Source organism: Leguminivora glycinivorella, chromosome 26 (genome assembly GCF_023078275.1).
Source record: "Leguminivora glycinivorella isolate SPB_JAAS2020 chromosome 26, LegGlyc_1.1, whole genome shotgun sequence".
NCBI lineage: Eukaryota > Metazoa > Arthropoda > Insecta > Lepidoptera > Tortricidae > Leguminivora > Leguminivora glycinivorella.
The window spans coordinates 7,231,091-7,246,645 of NC_062996.1; the positions used below are offsets into that span (position 1 = coordinate 7,231,091).

General features: G+C 38.0%; 1 protein-coding gene across 1 annotated transcript in view; it reads right to left on the reverse strand.

Annotated features, from left to right (window-relative positions):
- Window positions 1-389: 389 nt before the first annotated feature.
- LOC125239958 (F-box/WD repeat-containing protein 11) overlaps window positions 390-15,555 on the reverse strand; it is a 34,900-nt gene continuing 19,734 nt past the window's right edge. The window contains exons 7-12 of the mRNA XM_048147749.1: window positions 14,447-14,638; window positions 13,532-13,675; window positions 12,468-12,658; window positions 11,386-11,503; window positions 10,225-10,424; window positions 390-533 (exon numbers count right to left, since the gene is read on the reverse strand). Coding sequence (XP_048003706.1) covers window positions 10,230-10,424; window positions 11,386-11,503; window positions 12,468-12,658; window positions 13,532-13,675; window positions 14,447-14,638 — 840 coding nt within the window. The 3' untranslated portion in view covers window positions 390-533; window positions 10,225-10,229. The remainder of the gene's footprint in view (window positions 534-10,224; window positions 10,425-11,385; window positions 11,504-12,467; window positions 12,659-13,531; window positions 13,676-14,446; window positions 14,639-15,555) is intronic.

Below are 15,555 nucleotides of genomic sequence, written 5' to 3' on the forward strand. Positions count from 1 at the left end.
GCGCGAGTCCATACTAGCGCGAAAACATTTCAGCTAGTAAAAAAAACATTTACTTCATCTGAATTTATAATATGCTCGTTTTTTCTTTGATACTTCTTTACTTGTTTATCCTTCATATCCAATAAGGTTCATTTTATGAAAAAATCTGTTGCAATTTAAAATAAAAATGTGCTTATTGTACTTGAAACATAAGGACCTTTATCTGGGGCCCATTTCTCAAAACACAAAAGTTACAAGTTACTCTTTCCAACTTGTCATATTAGACATTGACAACCACTTGTAAATTGTAACTTGTAACTTCGAGATATGGGACAGTTTACTATACCAACTAGCTCATACAATACACAAATTCATTTTCTAGGGCACTAAGTCAATTGGTAACGTCGGAACAGTTTAAAATTAACATTTAATAGTATAATAATATTTAATAATAATTTATTTTCGTCCACGATTAGTTTAGATCTATCGCACGACACATCGCACTTATATCGTTAAAATATTATAATAGTCTCCTTGTGGTCTCCTATGATTACCTGGAAACAAAACAGGCTAGTTAATTTTTAGTTCCATAAAATTTTATGTTCATAGCTACTCGCCCAGCGGTGAGCTATCAATATCGCCGTGTCTCTTTTATTTGCACGGGAGTGCCTATCTTTTGTTCGTTTTTGTAAGTAAGTAACTTATTTTTCTCAAACATGCAATGAAATATTGTCTTTACGTTCCTTAAAATGGGCTGGGAAGTATCGCTTTTTGGGCGCAACAACTCGAGAGGACTGTAAAGGGATTTCATATTATTTTTTAGGCCTAGCCCTGCAAAGTAACTTTTTTTTATAAAATATTGTCCTTTAGAGCATTTTTTTTTATTTCATTGTATGTTTGAGAAAAGCACTATACATGCCTCGGCGTGAAAACGGATTCCCGGCCTCGTATCCCTATCCGGTATATACCCACTTGGCCGGAAATCCTCATTTTCCCGGCCTCTGATGTAATGTACTATGCATAAAATAGTGTACAGTAAGATGGTCAAAAGGTACAATTTCGTTCAACTATTTTGCCTATAAAAGGCTGATTACTGTAGCCGATAGCTCATAGTTTACTAGCTCGCGATGGGAGCAGTGTCTTATGCTTTCAATTTTATCACTTCTACGTGGTAGCATCCGTCACATTTTGGCAACTATGTCAGTGTAAGAGTGACAGATGTCTTATCCACGATGATAAGTGATAAAATTGCAAGCATGATAGTGATAGCCTCGCAGGCTATATATCACGAGTTTTCCCAACTCGGATGTTGTCCACCAGCTGAGTATTTAGCAACCTGAAAGTACCAGGCTACCATGGAATATCAGTGGTAATGAAACTTCAAGTTTGGTTGCAAATGAACTGACGTTTTATTTAAAAAAAACACGATACTACATCGTCATCACAGATGGCGCTAGTGGTTATACTTAATTGATATTTTGTTACTAGGATAGAAAAATAGATTTATAACATCCTGTCCTAACAAAATAAACCAAACATTATACAATTTTTCAATCTTAAAAAGAATGAACATAACACAATAGGTAATGCATTTATTTTAAGGCTTACATTCCAGCTATAGTTGGGGAGTTTATTGAAAAACCTTAAATTTTTTGACCAAAGCATGAAACTTGGCACAGTTGTTCCTTATATCAAAATAAGCCGATTAAGATCGGGAGCCTTCGGGAGCCTCCCCCCTGGGGCCCGGGAGGGGGGTCAAAGTACCGCTTCACCCGGCTTGGTTTGAAAAATTCTAACTTACCCCGTTTAGTTAATAGGTCATGTTTGGTATCGTTTTCGAGTAAATCAATAACGTAGAATTCGTTTTCAGTACTAAAATTATCATTTAATGGTAAATAAAATAAAAAAAATTAAAAAAATTGAAATTTTCATCCATGATTTACAAATTCAAGTCATCATAAATGACAAACTGTTTGCTTTTTCTATAAATAAAAAATATGACATGATAGCCTATTTAATATAGATTATAAAAAATATAACTTTTATCCACCTTTACTAACGTTAAGTTCCACAAAAAAATTACTTGAAGACGCGCGGCGTCGGTACGCCGCGAGCGTAATTTTAAAATGCCTTTATTTTAGAAACTCTATTAGACCCCGTTTAGCTATTAGGTCATGTTTGATATCGTTTTCGAGTAAATCAATAACGTAGAATTCATTTTTGGTACTAAAATTATAATTTAATGGTAAGTAAAATTAAAAAAAAATTTAAAATTTGAAATTTTCATCCATGATTTACAAATTCAAGTCATCATAAATGACAAACTGTTTGCTTTTTCTATAAATAAAAAATATGATAAGAAAGCCTATTTAATATAGATTATAAAAAATATAATTTTTATTCACCTTCACAAACGTTAAGTTCCACTAAAAAATTACTTTAAGACGCGCGGCGTCGGGACGCCGCGAGCGTAATTTTAAAATACCTCTATTTTAAAAACTCTATTAGACCCGGTTTAGCTATTAGGTCATGTTTGATATAGTTTTCGAGTAAATTAATAACAAAGAATTTATTTTTGGTACTACAATTATAATTTAATTGTAAATAAATTAAAAAAAAAAAATCATCTATAATTTGCAAATTCAAGTCAACAAAAATGTCAACCGTTTGCTTTTTCTCTTATGTCACCAAACACCCAGACAAGTTTGGTGGAAACTTCCTTTACGAACTGCTTGGTGTCTGATGACCATGGTCCAAATGTTTCAAATGCAATTGCCGCAAATATGTAGTTGTTTTTTAAAAATGCATATTTGCGCGTTTAAACTGGGCGTTTTGCAGCAGCAGTCTCTGGTTTCTGGGCCGAGCGTTAGACGTTGGACGGAGCCAAGGTATCCACACAGGTCACGCCCCACGCCAAGGGTCGTCCCAGAAACCAAGGCAAAAGCAAGCAACCATCAGGCCGCTTTCCGTCTGCTGCTGACAAGCCGACAAGTTCGAGGGTTGTCGGCATGTTCGCTGTGCCGAGAGCCTTGCGGATTAAATCGTTAAGTGCAGTGTGTCACAAAATTCGGCCAGCAATAGACTGACAGTGGAGTCCGTGGTGTCCTAATGCGTCGGCAGCAAGGGTGTGGTTGGCATGTCTTTAGCCCCAGTCTTAGACAAATGGCAGTATATGATGAAGTAAGGCAGCCTCGGAAGGAGGTATGTTCTCCAAGTGTCGATCTTTTCTAGTAAAGAGGTTCTTCCGGCACTCATTCACTGTTGCGTAAGGACCCTTGATCTGAAACAATATGTGCATTGTCATTTTATTTAAACAGATTCTGCAACTATCAAATTACAACATTTTGGTGGATCACCTTCACTATTACACACTTACCTATCATACAAAATAATTACAAACTTTAGTAGAATCTGATTAGCCTATCTATGATATTGCTCCATCTCGTAATAGTTTGAAGCCTTGGGTGGCCATGTTTCTCCCTTGTTGATCGTTTCAAGCTGCGTTTATCGTACCTATCCCATACTATGTCTAATCTAGAAACGTTTTCTTTCGGCTTTGAAGCTTAGCCAGGCCACCCAAGGTGTCAAACTATTACAAGATGGATCAATATCAGAGGCAAATCAGATTCTACTAAAGTTTGTAATAATTTTCTATGATACGTAACGTAAGTGGGTAATACTGAAGGTTACGTGATCCACCAAAAAGTTGTAATTTGATAGTTGTAGACTCTAAAATGATAATGCACATATTGTTTCAGACCAAGTCGTTGCGCAACGGTGAATGAGTGGTCGAAGTACCTACCTCTTTAGGTACCAAAAAAGATCGACAATTGGAGAACATACCTCCTTCAGAGGCTGCCTTGGATCAGCATATACTGCGCACAGTGTACCAGGGGCCCATTTCTCGAAGCTACAAGTTACAATTTTCAACTGGTTGTCAATGTCTAATATGACAAGTTGGAAAGAGACTTCCGCTTGTAACTTGTAACTTTCAGTTTTGAGAAATGGGACTCAGGGCGTTCTTGTTTGGAGTCAGGCGTTGGCGTTGGTGCCACACCAAAATTTGCCAAGTCCGTCTTCTTGGGGATGGAAGGAAGAAGGAGACGAATGGGTACCACACTGGTCAGACAATACTGAAGTGGCCAGTATATGCTTAGAAGTTACAAGATGTAAATGTAAATCAGGTTGCAAAAACCGATGCAACTGCATAAAGAGGGTAGAGCCTTTTTTATGCAGTTCCATATGTACCCAGCTATGTTTTTGTGAAGGGAATGTATAGTATGAGTATAAGTATGAGTAATCTGTCAATTAGGACACCACAGACTAAACTATAAGTGCTAACTTTTCAGTGTTGGATACTCTTTGGCAGTTCCGACTCAATTATAATAAGCTCATTATAATTGACTTTAGTTAACTATAATAATTTCAAAAATAGAACTTCATACAATTTCTATACTAATTTGCGATACCTGGCAAATTTTCCTGCATCTGAAACACATTTTTTTTATCTGTCGCGTTATCGGCCAATCAGAGACGGTTATTACAAACAATTGGTTGCTAGGTAATTCGGTGTTAATACAACGGTGAACGACTCTATTGACATTAATTTTAACTTGTATGAATGGTGATATTTCCGTCCATTGATGATGAAGATGATGACTCGTAGAAAAAGTATTGTATACAATAGTGATATAATTAAGCTTTTCACTCTCGTACCGTACTACACATGGTACTCGACTGAAAAGTTTTGTATTATATCACGATTGTATAAAATACTATTATATAAATTTCTTTCAGGATTCACTACAATGAATAAATAACAGGTATGAGAAAATGTTTTTTTTTTATTTTTATTTCATTTAACATTAAATGGTCATTTTAGTACCAAAACTAAATTCTACGTTATTAATTTACTCGAAAACGATACTAAATATGACCTACTAGCTAAACGGGTTCTAATAGAGTTTTTTAAATAAAGGTATTTTAAAATTACGCTCGCGGCGTCCCGACGCCGCGCGGCTTAAAGTTTTTTTTATGAAACTTAACGTTAGTAAAGGTGGGTAAAAGTTATATTATTCATAATCTATATTAAATAGGCTTTCATATCATATTTTTTATTTGTAGAAAAAGCAAACAGTTTGACATTTATGATGACTTGAATTTGTAAATCGTAGATGAAAATTTCAAACTTTAATTTTTTTTTTATTTTATTTACCATTAAATCATAATTTTAGTACCAAAAATGAATTCTACGTTATTGATTTACTCGAAAACGATACCAAACATGACCTATGAACTAAACGGGCTATGTTAGAATTTTTCAAAGCAAGCCGGGTGAAGCGGTACTTTGACCCCCCCTCCCGAGCCCCAGGGGGGAGGCTCCCGAAGGCTCCCGATCTTAATCGGCTTATTTTGATTTAAGGAACAACTGTGCCAAGTTTCATGCTTTGGTCAAGAAAAAGAAGGTTTGGCCTCTTTTTGTCGATAAACGTCCCCACTACTATGCCCATAAGTTTCATAAATTTATAGTGCTTATCTGCACAAAGGCTTTTTGTGAGCAAATCAGCTGGCATGTCAGCAGTAGGTACATAATCTAGCTTGACTTTATTATACATTATACATTCTCTGACAAAATGATGGCGTACATCAATATGCTTTGTTCTCTTATGGAATATTGGATTTGCTGCTAATTTGATTGAACTTTGACTATCACTGTATAAGCATATCGGTGCACTCTCACAAGGTTTCAATATATCATTTAATAAATTATTCAAATATATTGCCTCTTTACAAGCTTCGCTTAATCCCATGTACTCCGATTCACAACTCGATAAGGCTATAGTTCTTTGCTTTCTCGATTCATAAGATATTACACATCCCGACATTATGAAGCAATAACCGGTGTAAGATCTTCTGTCTATAGTACATGCAGCCCAATCGGCATCAACAAAACCATGCAAAGGACTATTACTCTTTCTATAAACTAAACCATAGCTTTTTGTTTTCTGTAAATATCTCAAAAGTCTTTTTAAATGTTTCCAATGAGTTTCATTATAACTATTGTTATATTGGCTAAGAAAACTTACACTATAAGCTATATCAGGTCTCGTTAGAACAGACAAGTACATAAGACTTCCTATTAATTGTTGATAGGGATAACTTTTATCACAATTATTTTCCTTTTCTAATTTTAAATTTATTTCCATAGGAGTACTTGATACATGACAATTTTGCATATTAAATTTTCTTAAAATATTCTCAACAAATTGTTCCTGGTCAACAGTAATATTATCTTTTTTGACCTTTACTCTCATTCCCAAACACTGCTTGATCTGGCCTAAGTCCTTAATTTTAAATTTATTAACAAGTTCAGACTTTAACTCCTCATATGAATGTTGACAATTGTAAAAGACAAAGAAATCATCCACAAATAATGCAATATATACTTTTACATTGTTTTCACATTTTATAAACAAACAGGGTTCATACTTTGATTTCTGATAGCCTAATTTCAACAAACATTCCTCTACTCTAGTGTACCAGGCCCGGGCTGACTGCTTTAGGCCATAAATTGCCCTCTTTAATTTTAATACCTTGTTGTCACAATTAACAAAATTTGAACATTCTGGTATTTCCATGTAAACATTTTCTTGGATAAAACCATTCAAAAAAGCTGTTGGTACATCTAAATGATTCATATGTAAATCTAATTGTACACTTAGAGCAAACAAGAGTCTTAGAGTGGAGTACCTTAACACTGGTGAGAAGGTTTCTGTAAAGTCTATACCCTTCTTTTGCGTGAAACCTTTGGCAACTAGTCTTGCTCTATAACGCACTTCACCATCACTGTTAAATTTCTTTTTGAACACCCACTTATTTTTTACCACAGTACCGTCCTTCGGCCTATCGACTAGCACCCAAGTGTCATTATCACTGAAAGATTTTAACTCCTCTTTCATCGCACTTTGCCACTGCACTTTTTCTGGACCTGTCACTGCCTCGGTAAGTGAAATATTTTCACCTGGAACCTCATCAACGCACATGGCTGCATAGCCATAGTAATCTGGTTGACGTCGAACACGCTTGGACACCTCCTGCATTTCTTGCTCTGTCACCTGTGTTGAATCCATTTCTGGCGAATAAAAACTGTCATCTTCACTTGGAACATATGTCACGTCATTGTTATTCTCGTGAACACTGTCATCTCTGGTACTTTCAGTACTTTGTGACGTACTTCTAGACCGGCTACTCTGTGCCTCTAGAGTCACACACTCACTATTTTCCACTTCATTTTCTCCTACCACATGTGTTGTATCCTGTTCACCAATATTTTCCATAATTATCACATCTCTGGCGATAACTATATCCTGAGAATTTGGATCGTACAAACGATACCCTTTAGTGGTTTCTGAATAACCAACAAGGAACATCTTGGTTGCTTTCTTGTCCCATTTTCTGCGCTTTTGCTTTGGAACATGCACCATCACTGGGCTGCCGAAGATCCGTAAATGGCCAATGTTTGGCTTTTTGCCTGTCCACCTTTCATAAGGTGTAGTATCTCCATCTAGTCCTGATGCTGGTGATCTATTTTTCACATACACTGCTGTGTTTATCGCTTCTGCCCAAAACTTCTTCTCGAACTGAGCATCGAAGAGAAGACACCGTGCTTTCTCCACCAAGGAACGATGGTACCGTTCCGAGAGGCCATTAGACTCTGGCGTATAAGCAGTTGTTTTCTGATGCACTATACCGCACTGCTTCAAGTAGTTTTCCATTTCAGTTGAGCAAAACTCTCCGCCTCCGTCACTCCTTAACACTTTTATTTTCTTAGACTGCTGGTTCTCAACTAATTTCTGGAACTCTTTGAAGTATCTGAATGTTTGATGTTTTGACTGTAGAAAGTAAACAAAACACATTCTGCTATAGTCATCTACAAATAAGAGATAGTATCTTGCATTTCCAAGTGACTTATTTTCCATTGGGCCACATAAATCCGTGTGGATTAATTCCAGGGCCTCCTTGCTCTTGCTTGCACTCTGAGGAAATGGCAGTCTTGCTTGTTTTCCCTCGCAGCATACTACACAGCTGGATTTATCTAACAAGCCACTTTTTTCTTGAAATGAGACACCTTCCACTGCTCCATTTTTCATTTTATTGAGATCATTTGCATTAATGTGACCACATCGCCTGTGCCAAACTTGATCACTTAAAGATGCTGTTGCTGCTAGCATACTCATTTGTTTAATGTTTAAACGGTACACACCATCTATTAAATCAGCCTTTCCAATCACTTGATCTTGTGCATTTACAATATGACAGCCATATTTTCCAAAATGAACCTCGTTTCCATTCGCGATCAGCTGACTAACTGATAACAAGTTCGTGGTTAGGTTAGGAATGCACAGTACATCACGAACTGGAATGTCATACTCCGTACTATTCACCACTGTAGTAATCTGTGTATCTCCTGAACACACTACAGGTACACTAGTTTTATTAGCAACAATTATTTCTTTCATTTTCGGTTGGTAACTCACATTGGATAGAATGTTTTTATTCGATACAAAATGTCCGCTCGCGCCCGAATCAACATAAAAATCATCTGGACTAAAATTTCCTGTTGAAAATACTGCACTAAACGCATTCATCTTCATTTTCTGCCTCTCTGGACATTGGTTTTTATAATGCCCCTGCTTTTTACACTCATAACAACGAATTGACGTTTTCGACACTTTGACGTTTCCGTTGACAGATGTCGATGAACCTGAAGATTGCGTTTCGTTACTTCCAGTATTGTAACGGTTCTTTTGAAAATTTCTATTGCTACCTCCAATTCGTTTGTGCGAATTTTTAGCAATGAAAGCGGTTTCTGTTTTAACCTCAAAATCTGTACCCATATCCAATAACTTTGTTTTTATAGCATCTGCACTTAATGTCATCCCCGAATGCTCAATAGCCATAATCATCGGGCTAAATTTCTCTGGAAGACCCGCCAACAACAAAGAAGCGATCCACTCATCGTTGATCTCGAAACCAGTGCCTTTTAATTTCTGTGCTGTTTCGACTAACTGTGTCACATACGCTGTCATTGATTCACTTGTTTCTAGACGTATGGAAATTAAATTCCTTAGTAAGCTAATCTTGCGCGTATAACCGGAGTCGTCAAACAATGACTTTAGCTTCTTCCATGTCCCTTTCACCTTTGTCTCGCCTTTAATATGGACATAAAGCGATGGATCTATGGTTGGTGGTGGTATGGTTATGGTTATGGTTATGGTATGGTTATGGTGGTGGTTTTCTCGCCCTTTTAACTTCGGTACGTTCACTGAATAGTTCGTTGACATTTTAACACTGTGCACTATAAAAAACTACTGAAATTACTCCAAAAACTAATTAATTTCGCGCTGGGCCCATAACCTAATGAAACTTCAAGTTTGGTTGCAAATGAACTGACGTTTTATTTAAAAAAAACACGATACTACATCGTCATCACAGATGGCGCTAGTGGTTATACTTAATTGATATTTTGTTACTAGGATAGAAAAATAGATTTATAACAAGTGGCCCGTTTCTCGAAAGGTACAAGCCTTGTATAACAAGTGCGCGAACTGTCAAATCGTATGGGTTGTCATGGAAACACACTTGTAATATAAGGTTTGTGCCGTTCGAGAAACGGGCCCTTGTATTACAAGTGTGTTTCCATGACAACCCATACGATTTGACAGTTCGCGCACTTGTAATACAAGGCTTGTACCTTTCGAGAAACGGGCCCCGGGTCTCATTTCTTAAAACTGAAAGTTACAAGTTACAAGCGGAAGTTTTACGCAGTTAGGATCGTTTCGTCGGTAATATAAGAGCGGACAAGGTGCTCAAAACTATCTTAACACACGCTAGATTCTCGACCGGGTGTATTTCTAGGTTTTGATCGCTCCTTTAGGACTATTATATTACGTCACTGTCACTCTCTCAAATCAATAAATGTGGCTTTCTACTTCAGAAGGGTCTTTATGCTTTCTTTTCGAACTTCCAACAAAAAATTTGATAAAAAGGTTCCCAATTTCATAAAGCATACGGATCCTTTTGACATTGAAAGCCACAAATCACGTCAGAACCTTTTAAAACACCCAATTACAATTTTAAATTACCAGGCTACCATGGAACATCAGGAGTTTGTCCGAAATTCGCGTGCACAGGTGAATATTGGGATCTGAAAGTACCAGGGCACCATAAGCAGTAGAAGGTCACCTGCGCTAGTCGTAGAGGTCGCGGTCCTGGTCGGGCGAGCGCGGGCGCGGCTGCGCGGGGGGCGCGGGCGCGGGCGGCGCGGCGGCGGGGGAGGCGCCGCCGTAGTTGAGGAAGTCCCACACCAGGATCGTGTCGTCGTGTGATGACGACACGATTTGGAATTCGTCGAATTGGAGCCGGAACACGCGCCCGGTGTGCTCCTGGAGAACGGGAATGTATTTAACACTGAACGATCTATATTTACTTGTAATTTTTAACCCTAGTAGACTTCTCTCCATTCTCTTCTGTGTTGTTTCGAATTAGTGGCAACGGCAGGTCAAAAATGGACAGAGACAGCTCAAGACAGAGAGGAGTGGAATTCCTTGGGGGAGGCTTTTACCCGAAAGAGGCGCACATATTAATTTTAAGTTAATTTTATTTCTATCTTATCGCTAATTGTTTCTCATTAATGTTTTAAGTATGTGTGGAACAAATAAAGCTTATTTTATTTTATTTATTTGTTATTTTAATTTTTAACCCCCGACGCAAAAACGACGGGGTGTTATAAGTTTGATGTGTCTGTCTGTCTGTCTGTTTGTCTGTCTGTCTGTTTGTCTGTCTGTCTGTGTGTGTCTGTCTGTGGCATCGTAGCTCCCGAACGGATGAACCGATTTAGATTTAGTTTTTTCTTGTCTGAAATCTGAGTTAGTCGGGAGTGTTCTTAGCCATGTTTCATGAAAATCGTTCCACTATGTCGGGGTCGGGGGTTTTTTCAAATTTTAATTTTGTGGTTAGGTTATTTCTGACTTAGAAATCGAACCAGCGTCCAATACTATCGCGGCAGGTGCTGTGTTCCTCAAACATGCCAGGAACTATTGTTTTGATACTATGTGCCTTGAAAATTATAAAGTTTAGGAACGGCTATTAAATTTTAGTAAAGGCCTGGTTAGAAATAAGTTCGTACAACATTGTTGGCCTAAACTTGAGATCATGACATATAACAATTTAAAAAAAGTCTAAGGCCAATATTGCAACTTGTATCGGGCTCATAGCAGAATTTAATTTTTCATAACTTTTGACATTTTGAATATCTACCTCTATCTATCTATCTTGTATATATTTTTTTTATTTTGAATGGCATTTAGCAAAGAATTAAGAAATAAAATAATAATAGTAACTCACCACCAAAGTCCCTAAACATAACTCTTGGTGCGGGGTCCGCACGTCTAGCGCGGCGGGAAGGTCCCAAACTTTGATTTTGCCATCGTACGCGCCGCTTACTATCCGCTTGTTATCGAATCTGCAAACAAAATAATTATGATAATTATTTCAAAAAAAGTCAAAAATCGCGTTTCGTCTAAAAAAAAGACCACTTGCTGCGAGATTTTTGTTCAAGTACCCTTTTATTACTTATAATTTACTACCTGCACTCATAATCATAACAATGTTTTAAGTTATTAATGTTTTATCTCGTATAAGTGAATATTAAAATTCTTAATGAGATTAAATGATCTTAAACCTTAAACCTTATATATTTAAAGCAGTGAAAAATGCGACGGTTTTTCATTATTTTGCAGTCTATTGAACCAGTAAAAGGATCACACACATTATCCAATAATGGATGGTGTCCAACATACTACTGAAGGCTGGAATTGAAAACTGTGGAAAACAATATCCGAATGATCCCTTATTTCATGCTCTCCCTTACATACCAGTTTAGTCTTTCAGCAATGCCATTTTGTTTGGGTGCTCTTACATTTCTCTCACAACAATACTAGCGGCTAGTACTGACCGTACACAGTGGACAAGCTCCTCATCCCTTCAAGAAACCGGTTGCACTGTCCACACTCAATGTCCCACAGCCGGATAGTTTTGTCCGTGGACCCAGATACAATAAGCCAGTCTCGGACACTCTCAGAAGCTGATGCTGATCACATACAGTGGACAAGCTCCTAGTATACACTGTGCCACAATAACATAATGATGTCTCCGACACATAACAAATTAAGCCTTTTTCTGCAGCCATTTTATCTGGTTGCACTTACGGCTCAGCCACAACTTTGGTCTAAGCGCGACAGCGGTGAGCGGCAGCCATACGTGCGAATGAAAAGTCCCGTCGCTGTGTTTCGCTCCAATGAATGGCCACCGCTCACCGCTGTCGCGCTTAGACCAATGTCGTGGCTGAGCCGTTAGGCCGCCCCCATTTTCCTCCATAGTTCTCAGACGAGAGCCCAAGTCAAGAAACTATTGAGGCTAGTACTAACCGTATACAGCGGACAAGCTCCTCATGGCCCTCAAGGACCCGGATGCACTGTCCACACTCGATGTCCCAAAGCCGGATAGTGTTGTCCGAAGACCCGGAGACCACAAGCCGGTCCCGGTACTGGAGGCACGCGATGCCGCGCTTGTGCCCATTTAGCGTGCGGACGAATTCGCATGACGATGTGTTCCAGACCTGGGAAAAAAAAGTTTAAACAACCATGCTTCAAATATTTCAAAGTGTTTGGTAATCAGATAATGCACAATGGACTATTGACCACCTCCCGGTCAAAATAGTCCATTGTGCAACAAAAAAAAATCTAAAACATTTATTCAGTAAGTAGGCCACAGGGGCACTTTCACAAGTCAACATTACAATAAATAATACGGACACAACCAAATTTAAAAGCTACTTTAAATTAAAAATTAAACATGGTGAAAAAATAAATACGAACTGATATAAAAAATAAGAAAAACTAAAGATAATAAATTTATACTTAATCTATCTTTTTTTTTCTTAGAGATTTATATGGTCTCAAAGAGTCAGAAAGAAAATAAACAATTAAGCACCGAACAAAGTGCCTCAATGCATTCTTACTCAAAATAAAAGTCACAAGTAGATATATAGCATAATATAGCCCCTATTAGCTGAAACAGACCAGCAAATATTGTAAACGAGCGTACAGACTCGAATTTGCAATATACTTACGCCCCTAGTTTTAAATCAATGTTTTTGATCACAATCACAATAAAAAAATCTTCTTCGCATGTGTGTCTTACGACGTTTTACAGTGCATGTCTTTATTTAAAGTTTCGACCTATATAATGCAGTTACTGAGCAAGTGTGATGAAAAATTTTAGCTACATTCCTTGAGCCCTATCACCTAGGTATCATCATCATCATCATCATCATTTCAGCCATTAATCGCCCACTGCTGAGCATAGGCCTACCTTCGTGTACGCCACTTATCCCGTCCTGGGCTAATCCCATCCAGAAGTGCCCCGCAGATTTTCGAATGTCGTCCACCCAACGAGCCAAGGAAAAGGTATAAGGTCAACTATCCCTCACCTTAATGGTCCTGTCTCCACTCGCACTGACGATGTATTTCTCGTCAAAATCGACCACGTTGACGGCGGCGCGATGTCCGACTAGTACACGGCGAAGCATTATTTCTGTCGTCGACGTCATGTCCCAGACTGCTATTGAACGATCCTGCAACAAAACATAATGAAAATAAATGGTTTATTCATTCTTTAAAAGCTTTTATTTTGAGGCTAATTATAGTTGGTCCAAGCCTCCGGGGTACTTAAAAAGTGTATAAGTGTAGGGTAAAAAAAAAAAAACCGCTAAAACCAGCTCAGTAAGGACGTCGATTTAGGCTTAGAAAAGAATCGGATCAAGGACACTACCTGGGGATCTATAGTTACTTCAGTAAAACTGCTGATATTACGCTACGAAGAGAGTCGGCCCTAGGACACTACCTTGTGCGACACCATAAGTTTTTTCTTGTTTTTCGCTAATATTGTGTTTAATGTTGACCAAATGACTAGGATATCTTAAATAATCATTGAAAAGGCTTACTATTTTGTCTTTTACATAGATTCAATCTAGTTTTTCTATAGATATGTGGTGGTAAAGTATATCAAAGACCTACCTTGCTGCATGTGTCCATCATGCCGTTGCAGAAGCGCAGAAGCAGCACGGCCTCGCAGTGGTGTATGAGCGTGTTGAGCGTGGCGCCGGTGCTGACGTTACTTCAGTAAAATTCTTGATATAAGCTATGAAGAGAGTTGGTCCTAGGACACTACCTTGTGCGACACCATAAGTTTTTTCTTGTTTTTCGCTAATATTGTATTTAATGTTGACCAAATGACTAGGATTTCTGAAATAATCTTTATAAAGGCTTACTATTTTGTCTTTTACATACAAATTTAGTCTAGTTTTCTTATAGATAAGTGGTGGTAAAGTATATCAAAGGCCTACCTTGCTGCATGTGACCATCATGCCGTTGCAGAAGCGTAGATGCAGCACGGCCTCGCAATGGTGTATGAGCGTGTTGAGCATGGCTCCGGTGTTGACATCCCAGACGCGAACGGTGCTATCTGAGGAGCCCGAGATGATGGCGCGAGAGTCGTATTGGAGGCAGAGGACGGAGCCCGTGTGGCCTTGAAGTTCCTGAAGGGAGAAATTTATCATCATTATTTGAGGTCAGCGCAGCAGATCTCCTTCCATTCCTCTCTCTCCACTGTCATTTCCATAGTTCTTAAAAATGAAAATAAAAAAAAACCTTACTCTCATATCATTCCTCACACAGCCCATCCATCTTTTCTTAGGCCATCTTACAATAATAGACTTAGCTCCAAACTACGCGTACCTTGTACAATCGCGTTCAATTTTAATAAAGAGGATCGAGTATGTAGAATTGTATGTAGAAGTGTTTCGGACTAAAATTATTCTGCCAGATGAGGGTAACCCATTGTAGAGAATTACTGTCAAAGTAAAATGTGTAGTCACAGTGCATAGACTGTCATCTCAGACACGGGATTAAAACTTTTGTACAGTCAAGTGCAAAAATATGTATCGTAATAATCGTCTCATAAATATGGTACTACGCTCTTATTACACCGGACTAAGATGCTATGGGACATATTTTTGAGTAACATGTGTACACCCATACTTTTACACTTGACTGTACCTAAATTTTGGCCATTTGACCCATAATCTTAACCCTTAAATACATAGTGATGTATATATGCATCATGCATTTTTGACTGTATTGACAGCACGTCAAAATTGAAATTTGAATCTTTATCAAGGTCATGCATTTAAGGGTTAACTTATGTTGTTCTTAACCCATATTCCTAAATTAAGATGTGTTAAAATTGACAATAATTTATATTAGAATATCAGCCGAAAGTGTAGCGTCATCTAGACGAACTTACAATTGTTTTTCATGGTTCCGAGGTAAGTTTTCTTCTTAGACTTTATCTGTCTATACAGATCCATACTAATCCCTACTAATATTATAAATGGGAAAGTGTGTGTCTGTTTGTCCGTCTTTTACGGCAAAACGGAGCGATGAATAGTCGTGA